Below are 24,581 nucleotides of genomic sequence, written 5' to 3'. Positions count from 1 at the left end.
TTTTCAAAGACATTTATTATAGCCTACCTGTTATTGAAGACTAACATAATGCATGACGAAGTGGGAAACGGTACATAATGGTAGTTGAGTAGCTACTCTTGCTGCCTGCATTATTTTTTAGCTTCTCCAGTTCTTCCGCATGAGAAAGATTACGTAGTTACCTATTAACCAAAATTACCTCAACAAGATGCGTGTGATTTCAGGAAGTGATTACCACAGTTTTTTCTTTGTACAGATGACAACGATCCCTCTTCACACAGACCCGCGGAAACGACTAAAAACTCTGTTTATGCATGCCAGGTCAGTAGTTGGAGATGTCACTTTGTAAAGAAAGACTACGCGCCTGCGCACATACGTATTCTTTTACAGAGCACTCGCGCCAAACGCGCATGCCTAGACTAAGCACGTAATGCGCATGCCGTCACCGTTTTCACAGATACACGTTTTTGTAGTGTACACAGAGACGATAACAGTATAGTTTTCAAAAACTTGCACTTTGAAACCCGTTTTCAAAATGTTGTGATTTCAGGCCCCCCAAACGCCAGTGTCGTGTAAATGAACGGCCAAACCGCATAAAAAGTTTTCCTTTTTTTAGTTGAAAACGGTGTCCTGTAAACAGCCCCTGGGACGCCATTTTTGTCAGAGAAGATGGAGCTTTTTGAAAACGCTCTCCCAAGTTGACCATGATTTTGAGTGCAACCTGGACGCAATAGTGAGTGGTGGGATCATATTTTACTAATAAAATGATCATGTCTGCTCTCTGCATCTCATGAACTTTAATTATGTTTTGCGCATGCGCAGTACAGTGATTTAAGCATTTTCAGACGTTTCAGTGTGTATGAGCAACGTTTGGAAAACGCTTGAAAATGCTTGTGAATGGGGAACGTTTTGAAAAGAAAACACAGTTTTCAAATGTATCTGGATTAATGTAGACATAGCCTTAAAGGGGACATATCATGCTAAATGCACTTTTTTTAGCCCTTAAATGCATTTTGTTGTATATTTGGAGTGTTTAGAAGTACAGAAAAGATGAAATTATTCTCTTCAGGTGCTTCGTTGATATCTTTATATTCTGTTTTGGTCATATTTTTCAACCTGTTCCGATTTTTCTGTTATCTATGACGTTTTTTGAACTATCACGTCACAGTATTTGCAGCGGAACTGCCAAATAAGGATATTGACTTCCGGCCCAACACTTCGAGCAATCCGCCATTATTATTTCTCGCTGCAATTTTGTAGTCAAAGCTAAAGGATGCAGAAGTTACGAGAGGGTAAGTTAAAATGTTCGGTTGTTGGATGTAGTAACCCACACGCTTCATTACACCGTCTAATGTAGATGAACTGCCGCGCTTGTGACGGCGCATGTTTAACTGAAAGAACGAGCAGAGAGAGAGAGACCCGGTCGCGCGCGCGCAGGCGAAAGTGTAAACAAGACATCACCGTCTCCAAACTAGACGCTGTCTTGCTCTCTCTCCCTCGCACATATTAATCAAAATAAATCGACACGGTGGTAAAAGGTCGGAAGACCAAAGTTTCATGTGTAAATACAGTAACACACCATTGCGATACATCCATATGAAGACGTTGTTCTGCAGGTTCGTCGTCTTCATTTTCATCTCGCTCCGGCTCTGACTCTGGCTCGAACATGTAAGGCTGGCTGGACAAGTCTTCCGTTGTTGACATTTTGTTAATAACGTGTGAATAAAACGTTTCTGTGCGCTAGATAATCCTATCTCTGCTATCAGACTACAAAAATGGCCGAACGGGGTGGAGTTGAACCGAGTGTCACCTCTGCATCCTGGAGAGGGGGCGGGGTATGAAGTGTCTCAATTGTATTTAAAGAGACCGCACCAAAACGAGTTGCTCTCAGACGCACTTCAGAAAAGGGGTAGAAAAGGGGCCTGTGGAGCTATAATATATAATAATGAGGAATTCAGACCCAAGCATTGCATTTCCGCTTTATATAGACTACAAATGTATGATTTATATGTAAAAAGGAACAATTTAAAAGCATGATATGTCTCCTTTAAGGGGCCGTTTACATGACACCGTTTTCCACTAAAAACGGAAAACTTTTTATGCATTTTGGCTGTTCATTTACATGTGGGGCCTGAAAACGGTAATGGAACCGAAGGTAATAGAACTTCCAAACGGAAGTAATGATCTGGGGGCCTGAGCTTTTGAGAACGGGTTTCAACGTGCTAGTTTTTGAAAACGATTATCGTCTCTGTGTAAACAACAAAAGTGCAAATTTGTGGAAACGGTAGCGTCATGCGCATGCGTATTACGTGTTCCTTTACAAAGTGGCATCACCATCAATTGGCCTGGCAGGCATAACACTGCATTTGTAGTCGTTTTTGTGGATACGTGTGAACAGAGATCGTCAACGTTGTCGTCTCTACGTGAAAAACACAAGGAGAAACCTTAGAATGGCTTCACGGAAATGAATACTCTTGCCAGTGTCATTATTTATAACCATAAACTTTCATCTAAATCTATTATTAAAATCTCTTCAGTTGATCAGAATGGTTCAGATTGCAAAGTCGCCAGTCTTTCTCTGCATGCTGATTGGATGGTCACAGGCCTTTCCATACCATGATGTCACCACTGAGGATAAAGCAATGAAAGATGTTGACAAGGTAGAGAAAGAAAGACAAGATGCTATACTGAGTGTAAGTGCCTCATTTCATCTGTGCTGATGTATGCTGATTTCCTAATATTAGTTTTACTGCTACAGTATAAGTTAAACACATTTGGTGTTTAATGGAAAGAAATATCATGCAGCTATATTTTCTCTTTAGGTCACAGACTTGACTCCACCAGTGTGCCGTGTGGTAAATGAGAGTTTGGACTGTCCTTTGTCATGTCGAAATGCAAGCTGGGAAGTGACTTACATCATGTCAGATGGTGCTGGTTCAGGAATTGATCACCCCTCTTTTTCTGCCACTGACTCTAGCGAATTCAACACTACCTTTTTCATCTACATTGATACAACTGTAGATGAAAATGGCTACAATGCAACCATTGTGAAATATATTGGCTCCTGTTGCTTCAAAGATGTGGAGATTAGTGTGACGGACAAGGCAGGGAACAAGGCAAAGTGCCCTTTTAATATAAAACGCCCTGTGACCACAATCAGTCCAATGACTGTCAAACCCACATCCAGTAGCTCCACCACAACCATCTCTCTTTGCTCAAGTTTAATACTGATGGCACTCAAATATTTACTGTTTTAAAATGGATGTGCATTGTATGTAAATGTGACAATGACTTGCTGTATGGTGTAGTAAACTGTGACAGTATAACACTTTTTTATTCTTTATCTGCAATCATGTAGTTTCATTATTTATGTTGCTGTAGCTTTCGAGAATAAAATCAAACTTGTGGAAGTAGTGGTATGTACAGTATTTATATTCATTCTAATTTTCGTTGTACTTTATAAAGTGCTTTATAATGTTTTACTTTAAGCACATGTACAGTACTGGTCACATATTTAGGCCTTTATTTCAATCAATTAAAGGCATAATTTACTGTGCTCACTGTGGGGGAACTTATTCAAAAGACCATCCCAACTTGTGTGTGAGAGAGAGGCATGGGGTCTGACTGAATGATAGCCATCACAGTTAGGAATAATAAGACTACAACACCATGTAAAACCCATAGCAACCTAGAAACAACACATAGTTCATACGTTTAATATACAGCTAAATGAGGCATCACATGATAAAACACTGTAGAAGTTAATAATCATTAAAATAATCTTTGGTTTATGAGATGTCCTAGTTCTCCCTGCTCTGATAAAGGTCCACAAATATAATAAAATCAGGATCACACACCTTAGATTTACAAGCAATTAATGTGAACTTAAAAATGCTCAGTCAAAACTCAAGCCTTCCTTTGCTATGTTTTTTTTTTTGGGCAAAATTGAACAATTTATCTGTCCGTTTTGACATGATCGTTCTGAAGAACTAGAGATTTTGGTAAAGAATGAACCAAATAAATGACTGCAATCATCGCACTAAAGTGGAAACCTACAGCTACTTCTACCAAATATAACCCTTAAAATTTAGTAACAGAACCTAAACACCAGAAATACTTAACTTTAGGGATATTATGTATTAGGTCCTAATATATTTAGTTTAGTTCTGTGATATTAAATAATATTTCTTAAATAATATTCTTAGGAACAACTCATATTTACTTTCACTAATAATCATACACAGATTGGCATGACAAAAGCACCAGAGACTTGTCTGAACAGGTTAACATTCACATCATATTGTGCAAATACTTAAATTTGTTCCATTGATTGGTTATGAATAAACCTCTGTGTGAGAGGGCTTAGGTGTGTCTGAGGGTTTAGTAGCCTATATATAAAGGACTGGCACACCTCAGCAACCAAATTCAGAAAGGACGGGGACCTAAACTGATGTGAATAATCTTATTCTACGTTGATGATTCATCACTTAAAACAGTAAGTAAAAAACAGACATTGAGTGGTTTTAGTCAGCTATTTTCAGCAAAATATTGCAATTTATGACACGTAAATTTTAATGAACATATTATAGCCTATGTAGAATGTGGAATGTAATCTAAACTTTAATAAATTTAAAAAGATACCTCTCCACAGTTGTTAGAATGGATCAGATGGCAAAGTCGCTAGTCTTTCTCCTAATGCTGATTGGATGGTCACAAGCTTTTCCACACCATGATGCCATCAGTGAGAATGAAGTAATGAAAGATGTAGCGAGAGAAAGAAGAGCTGTAAGTGCCTCATTTGATCTGTGCTGATGCATGCTGATTACCTTCTCCATACATCTGAAAAATATGAATCATATTCAAGGCTACTGTGAACTGCTGTAAAATGTGCATCTCAACTCTTTCTAGTTAATGCTAATAGATTATAGTTTTGCTTTTTAAAATTACACATAAAGTTGCCATGCTATTTAAAAACATTTCTTTCCTTTTTAGGTCACAGATGTTACTCCACCAGTGTGCCGTGTGGTAAATGAGAGTTCAGCCTGTCTTTTAACATGTGGAAATACAATCATGGAAGTGACTTACATCATGTCAGATGGAGCTGGTTCAGGAATCGATCATGTCCACATTGTTAGCTCTGGTTCAAGTTTTAGCAATGTTACTCAATATGATGGTCTAGATGAAAATGGCTACAATGCAACCCTTTTGCATTATTCTGGGATCTGCTGCCTTGAAGATATGGAGGTTTCTGTGGTGGACAAAGCAGGAAACAGGGGAACGTGTCCTGTTATTATAAAACGTGTTACACTTACTACAGTCACTCCAATGACTGTCAGTCCCACATCCAGTTGTTCCACCACAACCATCTCTCTTTGGTCAAGTTTAATACTGATGGCACTTAAATCAACGCTGCTCTAAGATGGATGTGCACTTTACTCACTTCATTTTGAACACATTCCATCTAAATAATATGACAGAGAAGGAAAAAAAAACATGTAAAATGTACTCTACATGACCAGTAATGACTTGTTTTATGATATGCAGGCCTACATAAAAATGTTATTGTTTGTCAGTAGCCTAAGTTTTTATTCATTATGTTTTTCTGCATTCATGTAGTTTCATTATTTACATTGAAGGCTTGTGGAAGTAGCATATTTCTATTGATTCCAACTTTTATTCTACTTCATAAAGTGCCAAATAACCAAAAGTATATTTTACGTTAGAGAACTAGGGCTGAGGCCTGTTTCATAAAAAGACGCTAAGAAAAGCGGGGATTTAACTTGAATGAACCTAAAAATTAAGTCGGGGCTAAAGCGGTAATTGAAGTTCACGCAATCCCACTTATTTGATCCAGGTTTATCTAGTCTGGATAATTGCGTGTGCACGCTTTTCTTAAGCAGCCCTATAGTCGATCCACCACAGCAAACATCATATTGTGTTTTATGCGTTTGAGACATAGTTTTTTTTCCCTCAGTGCAAAACTTACATTTCACATGTGTATGCTCCATCTGTAAATGTGGGAAAGTCGTGCAAATATTTCCATTTTGCTGCTAAACCATGTTGAACGAGCGCTGCTGTGCGCATGCGCGCCAAATATGAGCGCAATAATTCTGACTAAAGTACATTTTACTTGAAAAATTAATATGCGATATTTTTAACACCAGAAATATCTTCTAACTACAATAATTTATCTTTAGGATGTTGGATAAGTAGCGGTGAACTTTTAGCTCATTACATTTCTTTTTTTCTTTTTTTTTACTTAAAATAATAGCTAATTAAAAAAAATGAACAGAAGTAGCCTAATTCAGGGAATTTTTTTTTTTAAGAAATCAAATATAATAAAGATGCAAAATATAGTTTTGGGTGTAGGACCTATGGTCCCTAATAAAGATGAGTAATGCTTATTTAGAATACTGATAATTATAGTTTTTAGCCTATGTCTATATATATATATATATTACTGAATTACTTATTGGGAATGTGTCATTATATGAGAGTTTGATATAAAAATTCTCAATGTTTAATTTTTTATTAATATGTATTCATCTATTTTTTGTATTTTTTCCCTTTTTCATATGTAAAAGTATCTAACTGTACTTATTGGTTATTGTTCTAATTATGTTTTGTATGTGTTGGTGATGGGTATTATCACAAATGGGAAAAAAAAAAAGGAAAACAATTGAAGTAAAAATAAGCAATAACTATTAGGGAAAAAATATAATGTCTTTAAAGGAAATGTCCAATTGTATAATTGTGTTAAATGTGTTTGAATTGAAAGATTTTAAATTCATATATATATTAGGGCTGTCAAAAGATTAATTGTGATTAATCGCATCCAAAATAAAAGTTTGTGTTTACATAATATATGTGTGTGTACTGTGTATAATTATTTTGTATATATAAACACACACACATGCATGTTGTGTCACAGTGTCTGGGTTTGTTCCCTGGGTCTCCACTAGATGTCCTCCTTCCCCACGGTGTCTGTCACATTTGAACTACATTCCCCACGATCCTTGTCTCTTCATTGCACTCAGCTGTCCCTAGTCACTCATTATTACACTCAGCCTATTCCCCATTAGTATTGTCATTTACCTGTGTATTTATACCCTGTCTGTTTAGTATGTGTTACGGAGTCTTTGTTGTATGTCACTTACACTTCTTCAAGTCTGTTTCCTAGTTTGAGTTTGTTTTGTTCCTTGTTTGTTTATTTTGTTATTTTGGACTGCTAACATGGATTTGGACCCCTGCATGGATGACGACGAATTGGATTGCCCTAATAAAGAAAGTGTTGTATTTGGATCCACCTGTTTCTCTCCCTTTCCTTGGTGTGTGGATCGTGACATGTTGTATATATTCAAGAAAAATGTTGATTTTTGTATAATTTATATATAAAAAAATTATATTTATATATAATATAAATTATATATAAATATATACAGTATATGTATGCAAATATTGCTGTGTATTTATATATACAAAATAATTATACACAGTACACACACATATATTATGCAAACACAAACTTTTATTTTGGATGCGATTAATCGCGATTAATCTTTTGACAGCCCTAAATATATATATATATATATATATATATATATATCTTTGTTTTTGCACATTAGATGTGCCTTATTTAGAATTTTTAAGGCTTAAGTGTATTTTATTATACCAATAGCTGTAAAGTGATTATTGTAATGGGTTAATCAAATAGGCTAATATACTGTAAAATCAGAGAGAAATGTATTCATACATTTTTAAAACAATCATTGTCACCTTATTTAAGTTGATTTATTTTTGGACTGATCAAATAATGATATGCGAGAGTGTCAGTGGTAATATCATTGTAACAACTCAGGCTTAGCCTGACAGTTAGCCTGCCCTGGACCAGGTTAGTTTCCCAGCATAAGTTACAAGAGTGACTGAGTTTGAGTTTGCTTTATGAAACAGAATCAACCAACAATAAGTCTGACTAACCAAACTTGTGAAGCCTTGTAAGCCTGGCTTGTATTTTAACCTCTTAAGTGTCACCGGCCCACCGGTGGGCCCAAAATCATTACATATTTAAAACAGTAATATCCTATAATAAACATAAATTAATCTTGACAAACTATATATCATTTGAAAGCTTACAAACTCTAGTTTTCATATTTGGTGAATGATTTCCAAAATAAATTAGAGAGGAGCTGTAATTTATCAATTTGCAACAATAATATTTTCATATTCTTAAGGCGTGTTCAGACCTTTATTTTGAAATAGCAATAAACATGAAAAATCATGAAAGAATGGATGAAACCTCAGTTTGTTTTCATGCCAAGAGTTCAAAAGATATCATCCATTCAATTATTTTAGAAAAAAATATATTAATATGTTTTTAATAACACATATGGAAATGAAGGCGCCCTTATATGGGCAGTAATGGAGTCTGGTTGTCACCTAGTGAAAATGTTTGGTACTGCGCCCAAACAAAATCTCACTGAAAGCTCATTTTTTGAGATATCAACCTAAAATTTGAAACACAACTTAGTCAGATTTTTGGCTTTGATTTTCTAGCAGTTTTAGAGTCGGCCAGGTTTTAAAAATATATATTTTATATAAAATATGAATAATTAAATTTTTTACATTGTACATTTTCATAAACACAAACTTATATAACTTTTTTTTTGTTTCACTTTCTTAATTTATTTCACTTCAACAAAAATCTGCCAAATGTCTTCTTTAAAACAAGACCAATTTTATGTCTATACTCCAAAGCATTCTTTAATTACAACCATTTAAAGTCGAAATGTGCATTTTCATGTATATTTAAAAAAAGGGGGGTGACACTTAAAGGGTTAATCTTGTTTTATGGAACAGCCCTCAGGCTGCAAAAAAAACCTTAACCTAAGAAAACCATTAGTTTCAAAAATAAGAATTTTAATTAGGCATTTCAAGTCTTATATTCTGATATTTGTCCAAACATAATTGAAAGATCATATAAACAGGCTAATTGAATGATGTTAAGAGACATGACTGTCCTCTTGGATTACGATAGGCATATACTGCATGCAACTTTTCGTATTTAGAGTAAATGTTCATGTTGTGTTGGGTTATAGCGCCTCCAAGTGGCCAAGCCCGGATAAGTTTTTCTGTGTCCTCTGATTGATTGAAGTTCACATAGATAGTAAACTAAAGAAAGAAAAAAAGCACTCTAATGAAAACCGTAACTTATCGCAGTTTGGCTTTAAAATATTTGAGAACTTACTGTGCCCATAACATCTTGCCTGAAATGCTAAAAAAAAGAAATTCCTGCATAATCATATAAACATTTTAAGAAAAACTTTCAAAGAACAATTTTGATTTATTAATTATAAATAGAGTTTTCAAATAATAATAATAATATTAATACAAATAACGAGCTATCTTGAAATAGCAGAATAAAGTCAAACATAATTTCATTTAGCAACCTTGACCTGATCCCAACTAATTGTTAATGATTTATATGTATGGTCCGGCAAGGTTTATAAGCAAGTGCATGGTCACTTAGTTTATTTATACAAAGATCTTTTATTGAATTTTGTGATAAGTATGTGACCACTTCTTGTCTTATGGCCTATATTTAAAAAACATTAACTATTTAATTAACATAATCAAAACTAAACCTTATGTTATAACATCAATAAAGCTAATTTAGGTCCTAATGTATTATTTAATTAGGTAAAGTGATGTTTAATGTATACTATGTAACTTTTGGCCCTCTAGCGGACCAGTGGTTAAAAACAAAACTGCATGCATTTTGTGGAAGAACATTCTTTTGGATGTGCTTCAGCTCTATGACTATGACTGCAGATGAATATGGTTATCCTACTGTTTATAAATTAAGCCAGGAGTAGGCTAGAACAGTTAATCGTGTGTTAAAAAATGACTTTGATTGTTGCAAAAGATTGTTGAGATTCACAAATTAGAAAGTCAAGAAAACAGCACAAATAATGTCCAATATAGCACCTACATCACAACAAGTTGTTTGGGAGTGTTTCAAGAAAAAATCCTCTGCCATGCCCATGGCCATCCCAGTCTCCTGACCTGAACCCTATTGAAAACTTGTATCAACCTGGACTTGGGAATAATATTTCATGTTAATTTCTAGGAGCAACTCATAGATTTACTTATCAGCATCCACTGACTCTAATAATAGGCTTACTATACACTCTGGGAGGCATTAATTGACAAAAACACCATTTGTTGGAATGAACACAGAGTCTGAACGTGTTAAACATTGACAACAGGTTTAGTATTGATTTGAAGTTTCAGTGTTGTGCAAGTTATGTTCCACTGATATAGTGTGTCTGAACAGGACTGAAACGTCTCAACAAAATAATTCAGAAAGGACACGGATCTGCTACCTGAGATTTCATTACTTTCCATTGGAGGTTTCATCATTTATAACAGTAAGTAAAAAATAACAGACAGGTGCTCTTTGTTAAGTCAATTACTTTTTTCTTAAGTACTACAATTCAACTGGATGGCATGTATCCCAATAAACATATTATAGGCAACTGATGCCTTTTTATTAGGTTACTAGAATATAGTGTGCAATTCTATTTTTGTTATAATATTTTATTGATAACCCTACTTAAGGCCTAAAAATGACAAATTAAATAGAAAATCACTGGCTATTACCTGTTATTGTTGCAGACCAACAATCATTACCTTACACCCTATTCATAATACGGTGAAGCTGGGAATAGAATTCGAGTGTATAATTCAGAATGTCCCAAATAAATTTTAATTATAATATTTGTAGGGCCTATCAGTCTCAAGTGATTTTTCAGTAAATATATTAATGGATTTGTTGTATACTTATGAAATAAACGTATTTTGAATACATTTTGGTATAGGTGTTTTTTTTTGTTTGTTTTTTGGCTCTCTTGCACACCAAGACCAAAAGACACAGATAACGATCCACAACACCCCTAATAATCCACAGGCATAATAAGTCAAACCTCAGTATATAAACCTCACTATCATTACTCTTCATTTGTGCTCTTGTTCTCATTGTGACATTTTCCACCAAGTGTTGTAATGCTGAGAATATAAACTGCAAAAATTCTTATGGAAATTCTTAGGAAAATATCTAAACATATCTAAATTAACAAAGCAAAAAAAGTGGGAAATAAAATAAGACCTTTTTTCTAAGATGTATTCTCTGAAGTAAGGCTTAATATTACATTTTTGTTAGAGTTATCTTATTTAAAATATCTTAAAGTTAACATTATAAAAGTTAACTTACTGATCAATACAATTATTTGTTTGCAGTTTAATAGGAAAAGAGGATGAAACAGAACAGCTTTTTAACAGTACATGTGGAATGTTTTAATGTTTTAAGCAGTACACTTATTGTTCTTAAGTTTTCTTATTATTATTAACTTTTTTTAAAACTTATAGGCATATTTTATTTTAACTGATAATCTCGCTTGACAAAACAAACAGGTAATATAAAGTAACTTTTATAAACCTTTATAAAGTTACAAGTCTCTTTTCAAAGACATTTATTATAGCCTACCTGTTATTGAAGACTAACATAATGCATGACGAAGTGGGAAACGGTACATAATGGTAGTTGAGTAGCTACTCTTGCTGCCTGCATTATTTTTTAGCTTCTCCAGTTCTTCCGCATGAGAAAGATTACGTAGTTACGTATTAACCAAAATGACCTCAACAAGATGCGTGTGATTTCAGGAAGTGATTACCACAGTTTTTTCTTTGTACAGATGACAACGATCCCTCTTCACACAGACCCGCGGAAACGACTAAAAACTCTGTTTATGCATGCCAGGTCAGTAGTTGGAGATGTCACTTTGTAAAGAAAGACTACACATAGGCTACGTATTATTTTACAGAGCACTCGCCCCAAACGCGCATGCCTAGACTAAGCACGTAATGCGCATGCCGTCACCGTTTTCACAGATACACGTTTTTGTAGTGTACACAGAGACGATAACAGTATAGTTTTCAAAAACTTGCACTTTGAAACCCGTTTTCAAAATGTTGTGATTTCAGGCCCCCCAAACGCCAGTGTCGTGTAAATGAACGGCCAAACCGCATAAAAAGTTTTCCTTTTTTTAGTTGAAAACGGTGTCCTGTAAACAGCCCCTGGGACGCCATTTTTGTCAGAGAAGATGGAGCTTTTTGAAAACGCTCTCCCAAGTTGACCATGATTTTGAGTGCAACCTGGACGCAATAGTGAGTGGTGGGATCATATTTTACTAATAAAATGATCATGTCTGCTCTCTGCATCTCATGAACTTTAATTATGTTTTGCGCATGCGCAGTACAGTGATTTAAGAATTTTCAGACGTTTCAGAGTGTATGAGCAACGTTTGGAAAACGCTTGAAAATGCTTGTGAATAGGGAACGTTTTGAAAGGAAAACACAGTTTTCAAATGTATCTGGATTAATGTAGACATAGCCTTAAAGGGCCGTTTACATGACACCGTTTTCCACTAAGAACGGAAAACTTCTTATGCATTTTGGCTGTTCATTTACATGTGGGGCCTGAAAACGGTAATGGAACCGAAGGTAATAGAACTTCCAAACGGAAGTAATGATCTGGGGGCCTGAGCTTTTGAGAACGGGTTTCAACGTGCTAGTTTTTGAAAACGATTATCGTCTCTGTGTAAACAACAAAAGCGCAAATTTGTGGAAACGGTAGCGTCATGCGCATGCGTATTACGTGTTCCTTTACAAAGTGGCATCACCATCAATTGGCCTGGCAGGCATAACACTGCATTTGTAGTCGTTTTTGTGGATACGTGTGAACAGAGATCGTCAATGTTGTCGTCTCTACGTGAAAAACACAAGGAGAAACCTTAGAATGGCTTCACGGAAATGAATACTCTTGCCAGTGTCATTATTTATAACCAAAAACTTTCATCTAAATCTATTCTTAAAATCTCTTCAGTTGATCAGAATGGTTCAGATTGCAAAGTCGCCAGTCTTTCTCTGCATGCTGATTGGATGGTCACAGGCCTTTCCATACCATGATGTCACCACTGAGGATAAAGCAATGAAAGATGTTGACAAGGTAGAGAAAGAAAGACAAGATGCTATACTGAGTGTAAGTGGCTCATTTCATCTGTGCTGATGTATGCTGATTTCCTAATATTAGTTTTACTGCTACAGTATAAGTTAAACACATTTGGTGTTTAATGGAAAGAAATATCATGCAGCTATATTTTCTCTTTAGGTCACAGACTTGACTCCACCAGTGTGCCGTGTGGTAAATGAGAGTTTGGACTGTCCTTTGTCATGTCGAAATGCAAGCTGGGAAGTGACTTACATCATGTCAGATGGTGCTGGTTCAGGAATTGATCACCCCTCTTTTTCTGCCACTGACTCTAGCGAATTCAACACTACCTTTTTCATCTACAGTAGATGAACAACTGTAGATGAAAATGGCTACAATGCAACCATTGTGAAATATATTGGCTCCTGTTGCTTCAAAGATGTGGAGATTAGTGTGACGGACAAGGCAGGGAACAAGGCAAAGTGCCCTTTTAATATAAAACGCCCTGTGACCACAATCAGTCCGTGAGACTGGGTTGGTCAAACCCACATCCAGCAGCTCCACCACAACCATCTCTCTTTGCTCAAGTTTAATACTGATGGCACTCAAATCTTTACTGTTTTAACATGGATGTGCATTGTATGTAAATGTGACAATGACTTGCTGTATGGTGTAGTAAACTGTGACAGTATAACACTTTTTTATTCTTTATCTGCAATCATGTAGTTTCACTATTTATGTTGCTGTAGCTTTCGAGAATAAAATCAAACTTGTGGAAGTAGTGGTATGTACAGTATTTATATTCATTCTAATTTTCGTTGTACTTTATAAAGTGCTTTATAATGTTTTACTTTAAGCACATGTACAGTACTGGTCACATATTTAGGCCTTTATTTCAATCAATTAAAGGCATAATTTACTGTGCTCACTGTGGGGGAACTTATTCAAAAGACCATCCCAACTTGTGTGTGAGAGAGAGGCATGGGGTCTGACTGAATGATAGCCATCACAGTTAGGAATAATAAGACTACAACACCATGTAAAACCCATAGCAACCTAGAAACAACACATAGTTCATACGTTTAATATACAGCTAAATGAGGCATCACATGATAAAACACTGTAGAAGTTAATAATCATTAAAATAATCTTTAGTTTATAAGGTGTCCTAGTTCTCCCTGCTCTGATAAAGGTCCACAAATATAATAAAATCAGGATCCCACACCTTAGATTTACAAGCAATTAATGTGAACTTAAAAATGTTCAGTCAAGACTCAAGCCTTCCTTTGCCATATATATATATATAATTTATTTTTTTATTTTTTTGGCAAAATTGAACAATTTATCTGTCCGTTTTGACATGATCGTTCTGAAGAACTAGAGATTTTGGTAAAGAATGAACCAAATAAATGACTGCAATCATCGCACTAAAGTGGAAACCTACAGCTATTTCTACCAAATATAACCCTTAAAATTTAGTAACAGAACCTAAACACCAGAAATACTTAACTTTAGGGATATTATGTATTAGGTCCTAATACATTTAGTTTAGTTCTGTGATATTAGATAATATTTCTTAAATAATATGCATTTCTTAGGAACAACTCATATTTACTTCCACTAATAATCCTACACAGATTGGCATGACAAAAGCACCAGAGACTTGTCTGAACAGGTTAAACATTCACAGCATATTTTGCAAATTCTTAAATATGTTCCACTGATTGGTGTGAGAGGGCTTAGGTGTGTCTGAGGGTTTAGTAGCCTATATATAAAGGACTGGCACATCTCAGCAAACAAATTCAGAAAGGACGGGGACCTAAACTGATGTGAATAGTCTTAATATTCATTGATGATTCATCACTTAAAACAGTAAGTAAAAAACAGACATGTGCTTTACATTGAGTGGTTTTAGTCAGCTATTTTCAGCGAAATATTGCAATTTATGGCACGTAAATTTTAATGAACATATTATAGCCTATGTAGAATGTGGAATGTAATCTAAACTTTAATCAATTTAAAAAGATACCTCTCCACAGTTGTTAGAATGGATCAGATGGCAAAGTCGCTAGTCTTTCTCCTAATGCTGATTGGATGGTCACAAGCTTTTCCACACCATGATGCCATCAGTGAGAATGAAGTAATGAAAGATGTAGCGAGAGAAAGAAGAGCTGTAAGTGCCTCATTTGATCTGTGCTGATGCATGCTGATTACCTTCTCCATACATCTGAAAAATATGAATCATATTCAAGGCTACTGTGAACTGCTGTAAAATGTGCATCTCAACTCTTTCTAGTTAATGATAATAGATTATAGTTTTGCTTTTTAAAATTACACAAAGTTGCCATGCTATTTAAAAACATTTCTTTCCTTTTTAGGTCACAGATGTTACTCCACCAGTGTGCCGTGTGGTAAATGAGAGTTCAGCCTGTCTTTTAACATGTGGAAATACAATCATGGAAGTGACTTACATCATGTCAGATGGAGCTGGTTCAGGAATCGATCATGTCCACATTGTTAGCTCTGGTTCAAGTTTTGGCAATGGTACTCAATATAATGGTCTAGATGAAAATGGCTACAATGCAACCCTTTTGCATTATTCTGGGATCTGCTGCCTTGAAGATATGGAGGTTTCTGTGGTGGACAAAGCAGGAAACAGGGGAACGTGTCCTGTTATTATAAAACGTGTTACACTTACTACAGTCACTCCAATGACTGTCAGTCCTAAATCCAGTTGTTCCACCACAACCATCTCTCTTTGGTCAAGTTTAATATTTATGGCACTTAAATCAACGCTGCTCTAAGATGGATGTGCACTTTACTCACTTCATTTTGAACACATGCCATTTAAATAATATGGCACATAATGGCAGAGAAAGAAAAAAAAAAAACATGAAAATGTAGGCTACATGACCAGTAATGACTTGCTTTGTGATATTTAAATAAAAATGTTATTGCTTGTCAGTAGCCTACGTTATTTATTTATTTTGTTTTTCTGCATTCATGTAGTTTCACTATTTACATTGAAGGTTTGTGGAAGTAGCATATTTCTATTGATTCCAACTTTTATTCTTCTTCATAAAGTGCCACATAACCAAAAGTATATTTTAGGTTAGAGAACTAGGCCTGGGGCCTGTTTCATGAAAGACGCTAAGAAAAGCGGGGATTACTCTGACTTGAATAAACCTAACAAATAAGTCGGGGCTAATTAAAGCGGTTTCTTGAAACCCGCTAAAGCGGTAATTGAAGTTCACGCAATCCCACTAATTTGATCCAGGTTTATCTAGTGTGGATAATTGCGTGTGCACGCTTTTCTTAAGCAGCCCTATAGTCGATCCACCACAGCAAACATTATTGTGTTTTATGCATTTGAGACATGTTTTTTTCCTCAGTGCAAAACTTACATTTCACAGGTATATGCTCCATCTGTAAATGTGGGAAAGTCATGCAAATATTTCCATTTTGCTGCTAAACCACGTTGAACGAGCGCTGCTGTGCGCATGCGCGCCAAATATGAGCGCAATAATTCTGACGAAAATACATTTTGCTTGAAAAATTAATATGCTATATTTTTAAGACCAGAAATAACTTTTCTTTAACTTATCTCTTTATAAATGTATCTTTAGGATGTTGGATAAGTTGCGGTGAACTTATAGCATTACATTTCTTTTCTTTTTTCTTACTTAAAATAATAGCTGATTAAAAAAATTAACAGTGAAGCCTTGTAAGCCTGGCTTGTATTTTAATCTTGTTTTATGGAACAGCCCTCAGGCTGCAAAAAAGCCCTTAACCTAAGAAAAAAATAAGAATAAGAAAATATAAGATATAATATAATATAATTCTTATTTTCAAAAATAAGAATTTTAATTAGGCATTTCAAGTCTTATATTCTGATATTTGTCCAAACATAATTGAAAGATCTTATAAACATAGGCTAATTGAATGATGTTAAGAGACATGACTGCCCTCTTGGATTACGATAGGCATATACTGCATGCAACTTTTCGTATTTAGAGTAAATGTTCATGTTGTGTTGGGTTATAGCGCCTCCAAGTGGCCAAGCCCGGATAAGTTTTTCTGTGTCCTGAAGTTCACATAAGATAGTAAACTAAAGGAAAAATGCACTCTAATGAAAACCATGACTTATCGCAGTTTGGCTTTAAAATATTTGAGAACTTACTGTGCCCTGAAATGCTAAAAAAAGAAATTCCTGCATAATCATATAAACATTTTAAGAAAAACTTTCAAAGAACAATTTTGATTTATTAATTATAAATAGAGTTTTCAAATAATAATAATAATATTAATACAAATAACGAGCTATCTTGAAATAGCAGAATAAAGTCAAACATAATTTCATTTAGCAACCTTGACCTGATCCCAACTAATTGTTAATGATTTATATGTATGGTCCTGGCAAGGTTTATACAAAAGCAAGTGCATGGTCGTTTAGTTTATTTATACAAAGATCTTTTATTGACTTCTGTAATGAGTAGGCCTATGTGACCACTTCTTGTCTTATGGCCTATATTTAAAAAACATTAACTATTTAATTAACATAATCAAAACTAAACCTTATGTTATAACATCAATAAAGCTAATTTAGGTCCTAATGTATTATTTAGTTAGGTAAAGTGATGTTTAATGTATACTAGATAACTTTTGGCCCTCTAGCGGACCAGTGGGTAAAAACAAAACTGCATGCATTTTGTGGAAGAACATTCTTTTGGATGTGCTTCGGCTCTATGACTATGACTGCAGATGAATATGGTTATCCTACTGTTTATAAATTAAGCCAGGAGTAGGCTAGAATAGTTAATCGTGTGTTAAAAGTAAGCAATAAGGTAGGAGAGGCTGTGCTGTATCGTGAATAAGTAACGGCTGAAGGGCGTTGTTAGGCACGACGCGAACTTATTCACGATACAGCACTTGCCTCGAGTACCTTATTGCTTTTATAAAACGGGTACCACACAATATTAAAGTAAAAAAAATAAATGTATTAGTGCAACTTTCATGAAGTTAAATTAATAAAAGCATTCCTTCCGCTAGAAAAAAATAGTCCCTGACCGTGAACAACAACGTTCCAATGTGTAATATGCATGAAAGCTCAAATAAAAACAACAAACCGTTCTCAAACTTTGTCTCATACTTTTTCATATGGGCGCAGTGATAAATAGAACCGTTGGGTGAAGCGGTCATAGCCGTGTTTTATCGTGAATAAAGCACAGCTATTGACCAATCAGAATCAAGGATTGGAACTAACCGTTTTATAAAATGGCTTTGATTGTTGCAAAAGATTGTTGAGATTCACAAATTAGAAAGTCAAGAAAACAGCACAAATAATGTCCAATATAGCACCTACATCACAACAAGTTGTTTGGGAGTGTTTCAAGAAAAAATCCTCTGCCATGCCCATGGCCATCCCAGTCTCCTGACCTGAACCCTATTGAAAACTTGTATCAACCTGGACTTGGGAATAATATTTAATGTTAATTTCTAGGAGCAACTCATAGATTTACTTATCAGCATCCACTGACTCTAATAATAGGCTTACTATACACTCTGGGAGGCATTAATTGACAAAAACACCATTTGTTGGAATGAACACAGAGTCTGAACGTGTTAAACATTGACAACAGGTTTAGTATTGATTTGAAGTTTCAGTGTTGTGCAAGTTATGTTCCACTGATATAGTGTGTCTGAACAGGACTGAAACGTCTCAACAAAATAATTCAGAAAGGACACGGATCTGCTACCTGAGATTTCATTACTTTCCATTGAGTTTCATCATTTATAACAGTAAGTAAAAAATAACAGACAGGTGCTCTTTGTTAAGTCAATTACTTTTTTCTTAAGTACTACAATTCAACTGGATGGCATGTATCCCAATTAACATATTATAGGCAACTGATGCCTTTTTTATTAGGTTACTAGAATATAGTGTGCAATTCTATTTTTGTTATAATATTTTATTGATAACCCTACTTAAGGCCAAAAAATGACAAATTAAATAGAAAATCACTTATGAAGTCAAATATCTCTTATATGAACAGTGATTTAGGCTATTACCTATTATTGTTGCAGACCAACAATCATTACCTTACACCCTATTCATTATACAGTGAATAGCATTCGAGTGTATAATTCAGAATGTCCCAAATAAATTTTAATTATAATATTTGTAGGGCCTATCAGTCTCAAGTGATTTTTCAGTAAATATATTAATGGATTTGTTGTATACTTATGAAATAAACGTATTTTGAATACATTTTGGTATACGTTTTTTTTTGTTTTGTTTTTTGGCTCTCTTGCACACCAAGACCAAATGACACAGATAACGATCCACAACACCCCTAATAATCCACAGGCATAATAAGTCAAACCTCAGTATATAAACCTCACTATCATTACTCTTCATTTGTGCTCTTGTTCTCATTGTGACATTTTCCACCAAGTGTTGTAATGCTGAGAATATAAACTGCAAAAATTCTTATGGAAATGCTTAGGAAAATATCTAAACATATCTAAATTAACAAAGCAAAAAAAGTGGGAAATAAAATAAGACCTTTTTTCTAAGATGTATTCTCTGAAGTAAGGCTTAATGTTTTCTTACATTTTTGTTAGAGTTATCTTATTTAAAATATCTTAAAGTTAACATTATAAAAGTTAACTTATTGATCAATAAAATTATTTGTTTGCAGTTTAATAGGAAAAGAGGATGAAACAGAACAGCTTTTTAACAGTACATGTGGAATGTTTTAATGTTAAAGAAATGACTTCTGCCAATAAAAGCATAAACTTGTAATATATATTTTTAAACTTCTACAGCTGATCAGAATGGTTCAGATTGCAAAGACACTGATCTTTCTCTGCTTGCTGATTGGATGGTCACAGGCTTTTCCTCCCCATGATGTCATCAGTGAGAATGAAGCAATGAAAGATGCGGACAGGGTAGAGGGAGAAACGAGAGATGCTATGCTAAATGTAAGTACAACATCTGTTTGTTGTAGGTGTATTGTAAACTGCTGCAAAATGTGCATCTTACATTTTTAAGTCCAGTTTCCTTCTAATTGATTATACTGCTCCAAGTTAGCAGTTACTATGGTATATAATTGAAAGAAATAACATTTAGTTTCTATTTAGGTCACTGATTTTACTCCACCTGTGTGCCATGTGGTAAATGACACTTCAGACTGTCTTTTATCATGTGGAAATACAATTATGGAAGTGACCTATATCATGACAGATGGAGCTGGTTCAGGAATCGACTTCACACGTATTTCTTCCTTTGGTGGGGCTTTTAGCAAATTCACTCAATATGATGGTCTTGATGAAAATGGCTACAATGCAACCCTTTTGCATTATTCTGGGATCTGCTGCCTTGAAGATTTGGAGGTTTCTGTGGTGGACAAAGCAGGAAACACGGGAAAGTGTCCTGTTATTGTAAAGCGTGTCAAGCCATGACATTCATTCTCTCATCGCTCCACCACAACAATGTCTCTTTGGTCAATACTGATGGTACTTATGCTGTTCTAAGATGTACATGAAAAATGTACATGTACAATTATTTTGACAATGTATTTTTATGTACAGTTAAAGTACTTGATGTCAATATTATTAATTCAATGCTTTGATGAATGCTATAATACATGAAAATGTGATTCCTTGCCAGTATTTTTTCATTGATTCTAATTATGTTTCACTATTTGCGTTTCTGTACCATTAGAGAATAAAGACAAACTTGTGAAAGTAGCAGTCTGTTTCTAACTTTTATTCTACTTTAGTGAAGTTCACAACGTAATTTTGGGAGAAGTAAACCCATCTAATCTTTCATAACTGCTGGAGCATATAAGCAGCCGCTCACCTTGCTCTGGCATCAGCAGTTTTGGCATCCCTCCACCTCCCCAACTCCATCAATATAATTCAGGCATCTTGCTATGTACTCATCATCCAAGCATTAGTAGTCCCACTGGGGGGTATATCTAAACTCGTGCTGAAGCTGCTTCCTCGAGCCCCTCCACTGCAGACAGCAAGCCAAATACGCTTAACCTTATTAGCTTGAAGATTATATGGGCAAAGGAAGTCGTGAAATAAAGTGCTAAATAGCCAAACCTTTTTATTATTATTATTTTACATTGTGCAGAGTACAGGGTTTAGTTTAAAATAAGAATTTAATTCAGAATTTAATTTCAAGACTGATATTAACAAATAGTGAGTCAAAAAGTGTCATATTAAGTCTTGATTGACATTGTATCTGTTTTTGTATCTTATATATCACATTGCAACAAGTAGGTCACTACTTGACACTACTTGTCACTACAATAGAATTAGCACAGCTACTGTTCATTATATATATATATATATATATTACTCAATGAACAGTAGCTGTGTGTATATATATAATATATATTATATATATAATTAATTTTTACTCATTTGCCACCCACAACCCAACCACATGCCCTATTCTTCAGCACAATGGTAACCACAAAAACTTCAACATAACAGAAACTCTTTTAAATCACACACCTAACCCTAACAAAGATATTTCCCTTTACTCAGAAACACATAAAATAAAACTTAATTTCAACTAAAACAAAAAATCCACTGTCTAGTTTCATTTACTGTAACAAAAATGCTTTAGGTATAGTCCCAACACAAATTGATTAAGTAACATTACATATTTAAATGGATTGAACAGAATAACATTAAGTACTAACACAGTGTTTAGCAATTGTGCTCCTTTAACTCATTTTAATCAAGTAAAATGTACAAGCAGCAATAATCATTTCAATCAAATTTATTGTTTTCCAAGGTTTCTAGTCTTGTAAATGTATTATTGTTCTGATTATTAGTCTTGTGTCGCTGGTTTATTTTTATTTTTCTCTTGTCTCTGGTCTAGCTTTTGTTAATATAACTTGCATCTTTTGGTGAGTGTCTTGCTCTGGTTCTTGTTTAAGGTTAGACTTATGAATCAATTTTATTCTGTATTATCACTTTACAATAAACTGCACTTGGGTTTATTAACATTGACTTGCTGGAGTGGATATATTGTTACAGTGTTTGAGAATTGCATTTACTTTTTCCCGTGAAGTATGACCAGGTCTTCGTTCTACCTCTCCCTGATGAGAAATTCACTGCACTCCAGCATTTTAATACAGTCCACATGATGTCCACTAAAGACCGCATTTTCAACAAGTGAATAGTAGGAATTAAGTGGTGAGTCGATCCTCTAAATTAATGCTGTAATGTAAATCCTAGAAGGAGAACTTACACACAAAAAATCAAGTATACCTGAAACATGATGCCTTTTGTTTGATGAATGGATACAAACAGTTTTCTTTTTTCAAATTAAGAATCAAATTCTTTAGAGAAGTCTGATGTTGAGATATTTGTCCAAAAGCGCTTGAATGATTCCAATGGTAGCCGTCACAGTTAGGAATAAAAGGACACCCAGCACCAAGAAAAACCCTGGCAACCTAGAAACAACAGTAAGAATGGTCTGTAATATGTTACAACTTGATACTACTTAAAAGAATATAAATAATATGATATAAACAAATGTATTAAAACATTTTTGATTATCACCTTTTTTTGGATTCACTGATATAGCCAGTAAAGTACATCTCTCTGGCCACAATATACACAATTCCTCCAAGAGCAGCAAGCACTATAAAAAAGGGAAAATTAAGACCTTTTCATAAGTTACAAAATGGTTTCTTATTTCTATTTATACACCATAAATTCTGTGTAACTATATCATTGTTGTATAGAAATATACAATGTACATAATTATAGAAATATACTATGTTACATACCTTCATTGAAAAAGATGCCAGAGATCCACAATACCACCAGGAAAACGGAATAAAACTCTACACTATTCTGGCTAAAGAAATGGTGGAAAGACATATTTGTGACAACTTGCCAATCAAAGAAGATTTCATATTTGATTGTTAATGAATGAAAGTGTGTGAGTGAGAAGTGTGTAAAGTATGAGAGGCATCAATGAAGCAGTTTGGCTGTAAAGATCTTTGATCTTACTGTGCACGAAATGTCCTTTCAAACTCAGGTGGTCCAGTAACAATGGGTGGCATAATTTTATGCTTCATCCTCGACCACCCCACGCGTCTTGCCTGAAATGCTAAGATATTCAATCACTATTATTCAGCCACACCGTTTTACCACATAATAACAAATAAAGAAATTAATGATACATATCTGACATGTGATTTCAAGTATATAGTATTAGCTTGGTAATCATACAAACATTTATAGAACCTTTCTGATTTATGAGTGATTAAGTTATCTTGAAATAGCTCACTGAAATCGAACATCATTTTAATTAGCAGTAAACCTTGACCTGATCTTATTACACGTTTGTCCGATTTTGGCCAGACAAATCAAAAGTTCTTTTTTTTTTTTTTTTACTTTTGGCAACTTTAACAACTTTAAATGTATTAAACCATTTGAAATGTAACATATTATGTTTACTCCTATGAAAATAAAGCTTTTACAGTCTTTTTAAGTTCCAGACAGTTATTTAATTCTAGGCTATAATAGTATACATACAAATAGTAAAATGATCAATGTTTTGAAGAAACCTAATCGGAATAACTTTATTTTATCATCAATAATTGAATAAAATACCTATTTACTGCAGAGCACTATACAGAAAAATAGTATTTCTAAAAAAGAGGGTCCTTTGCTGAACATAAGTGCAACTTTTATGAGTTTTTAAGGGTGTCTTATTTTTTATTAGGCCAACCATCATGATCCAATAGTCCACTTGCAGTGCAGTGCAGTACACGTTTGTATTTTTAATGGTGCAGAAGATTTAAGGTGCCTACTTACCCATGTGGAGAGCAGATAGTATTGACACTGCTGCGAGGAGAACTGGCAGATCTGAAGTCATATTTGTGGTTCGAAACAGCTCCTTTTTTGATAAAGTCTAGCCACAAAGATGTGAAATTAGGTCCGTATATCCGCTTGTTGCGGTTTTTAAGATCCGGAAGTACCGATCTAACGTTTACATAAGGTGTTGCATCATGATTCATGTCAGACTATGCACTTCGCCTTTCCAGTCAAATAGCAGTATGAGTTAGGAATAAGAAGAAAGGACTGTCACGTGGGCGATGTTTTTGAACTTGGGCTTCTTGGATTCGACTAAATTTACAAAGCCAACACAAGCAGGTTTTTTATTGAACACAAACAGTGTTTTTTAAGTGGCCTAAAACACTATTTTGGGGTGACAACCTATTTAAGTCATAAACAGCAAACATTTATTTCACAACAAAAAGCACAAAACGCATAGTCTTGACACTATCAAGGTTTTAGTATGGTTTCGTCCAATTCAGCTGACAAATACGTTTGAGAACGGTTAACCAGTTAAATGAAGCTAGTTGTCCGAGTGAATCGATTCTCTAAAATGATTCAAACTTCCCAAAGCTAGAGGAAATCTTTTTTTTTTTTTTTTTTTTTTAATGCAGAACTTACACATAATTACAAGCTCAGGGAAGTGAAGCAAGGTTGTATCACTTACAATGAACAAACAATG

The 24,581-nt window shown here is 34.6% G+C and overlaps 2 protein-coding genes and 2 long non-coding RNA genes across 5 annotated transcripts in view; 1 reads left to right on the top strand and 3 right to left on the bottom strand.

Moving 5' to 3' along the window:
* cabp2b (calcium binding protein 2b) overlaps positions 1-11,627 on the bottom strand; it is a 29,373-nt gene extending 17,746 nt beyond the window's left edge. The window contains exons 1-3 of the mRNA XM_079892922.1: positions 11,522-11,627; positions 5,065-5,227; positions 4,621-4,818 (exon numbers count right to left, since the gene is read on the bottom strand). The gene's annotated coding sequence lies outside the window, so the exon portion shown is untranslated. The remainder of the gene's footprint in view (positions 1-4,620; positions 4,819-5,064; positions 5,228-11,521) is intronic.
* LOC307171353 lies at positions 1,247-22,327 on the top strand. 2 transcript variants are annotated; one of them, XR_013823536.1, is made up of 4 exons: positions 1,247-1,271; positions 10,313-10,406; positions 19,853-20,008; positions 20,168-22,327. It is a non-coding gene; the product is annotated as an uncharacterized lncRNA (long non-coding RNA). The 2 variants fall into 2 exon arrangements; XR_013823537.1 differs by lacking the exons at positions 1,247-1,271; positions 10,313-10,406 and adding an exon at positions 18,668-18,823.
* On the bottom strand, positions 14,757-15,934 carry LOC307171638. The gene is made up of 3 exons (XR_013823579.1): positions 15,408-15,934; positions 15,054-15,205; positions 14,757-14,887 (listed from the first exon to the last, which is right to left on the bottom strand). It is a non-coding gene; the product is annotated as an uncharacterized lncRNA (long non-coding RNA).
* mgst2 (microsomal glutathione S-transferase 2) lies at positions 20,783-24,452 on the bottom strand. The gene is made up of 5 exons (XM_079892926.1): positions 23,879-24,452; positions 23,069-23,168; positions 22,843-22,913; positions 22,613-22,694; positions 20,783-22,503 (listed from the first exon to the last, which is right to left on the bottom strand). Exons 1-5 carry the CDS (start codon positions 23,937-23,939, stop codon positions 22,392-22,394), a joined length of 426 nt encoding a protein of 141 aa, XP_079749052.1. The 5' UTR covers positions 23,940-24,452; the 3' UTR covers positions 20,783-22,391.
* Between the last annotated feature and the right edge of the window lie 129 nt (positions 24,453-24,581).

This window comes from Squalius cephalus (genome assembly GCF_949319135.1).
Source record: "Squalius cephalus genome assembly, chromosome: 14".
Classification (NCBI taxonomy): Eukaryota; Metazoa; Chordata; class Actinopteri; order Cypriniformes; family Leuciscidae; genus Squalius; species Squalius cephalus.
Note: the sequence above shows the minus strand (reverse complement) of the source record. Positions and strands in the feature narration are given on the sequence as shown.

Excerpts from the sequence above, each read along its gene's own strand:
- mgst2 (XM_079892926.1), bottom strand. The coding sequence starts at position 23,939 with ATGACTTCAGATCTGCCAGTTCTCCTCGCAGCAGTGTCAATACTATCT. Across the intron at positions 23,169-23,878 it reads ACTATCTGCTCTCCACATGG|CATTTCAGGCAAGACGCGTG; the intron begins GTAAGTAGGCAC and ends TGAATATCTTAG. Across the intron at positions 22,914-23,068 it reads GAAAGGACATTTCGTGCACA|CCAGAATAGTGTAGAGTTTT; the intron begins GTAAGATCAAAG and ends CCATTTCTTTAG.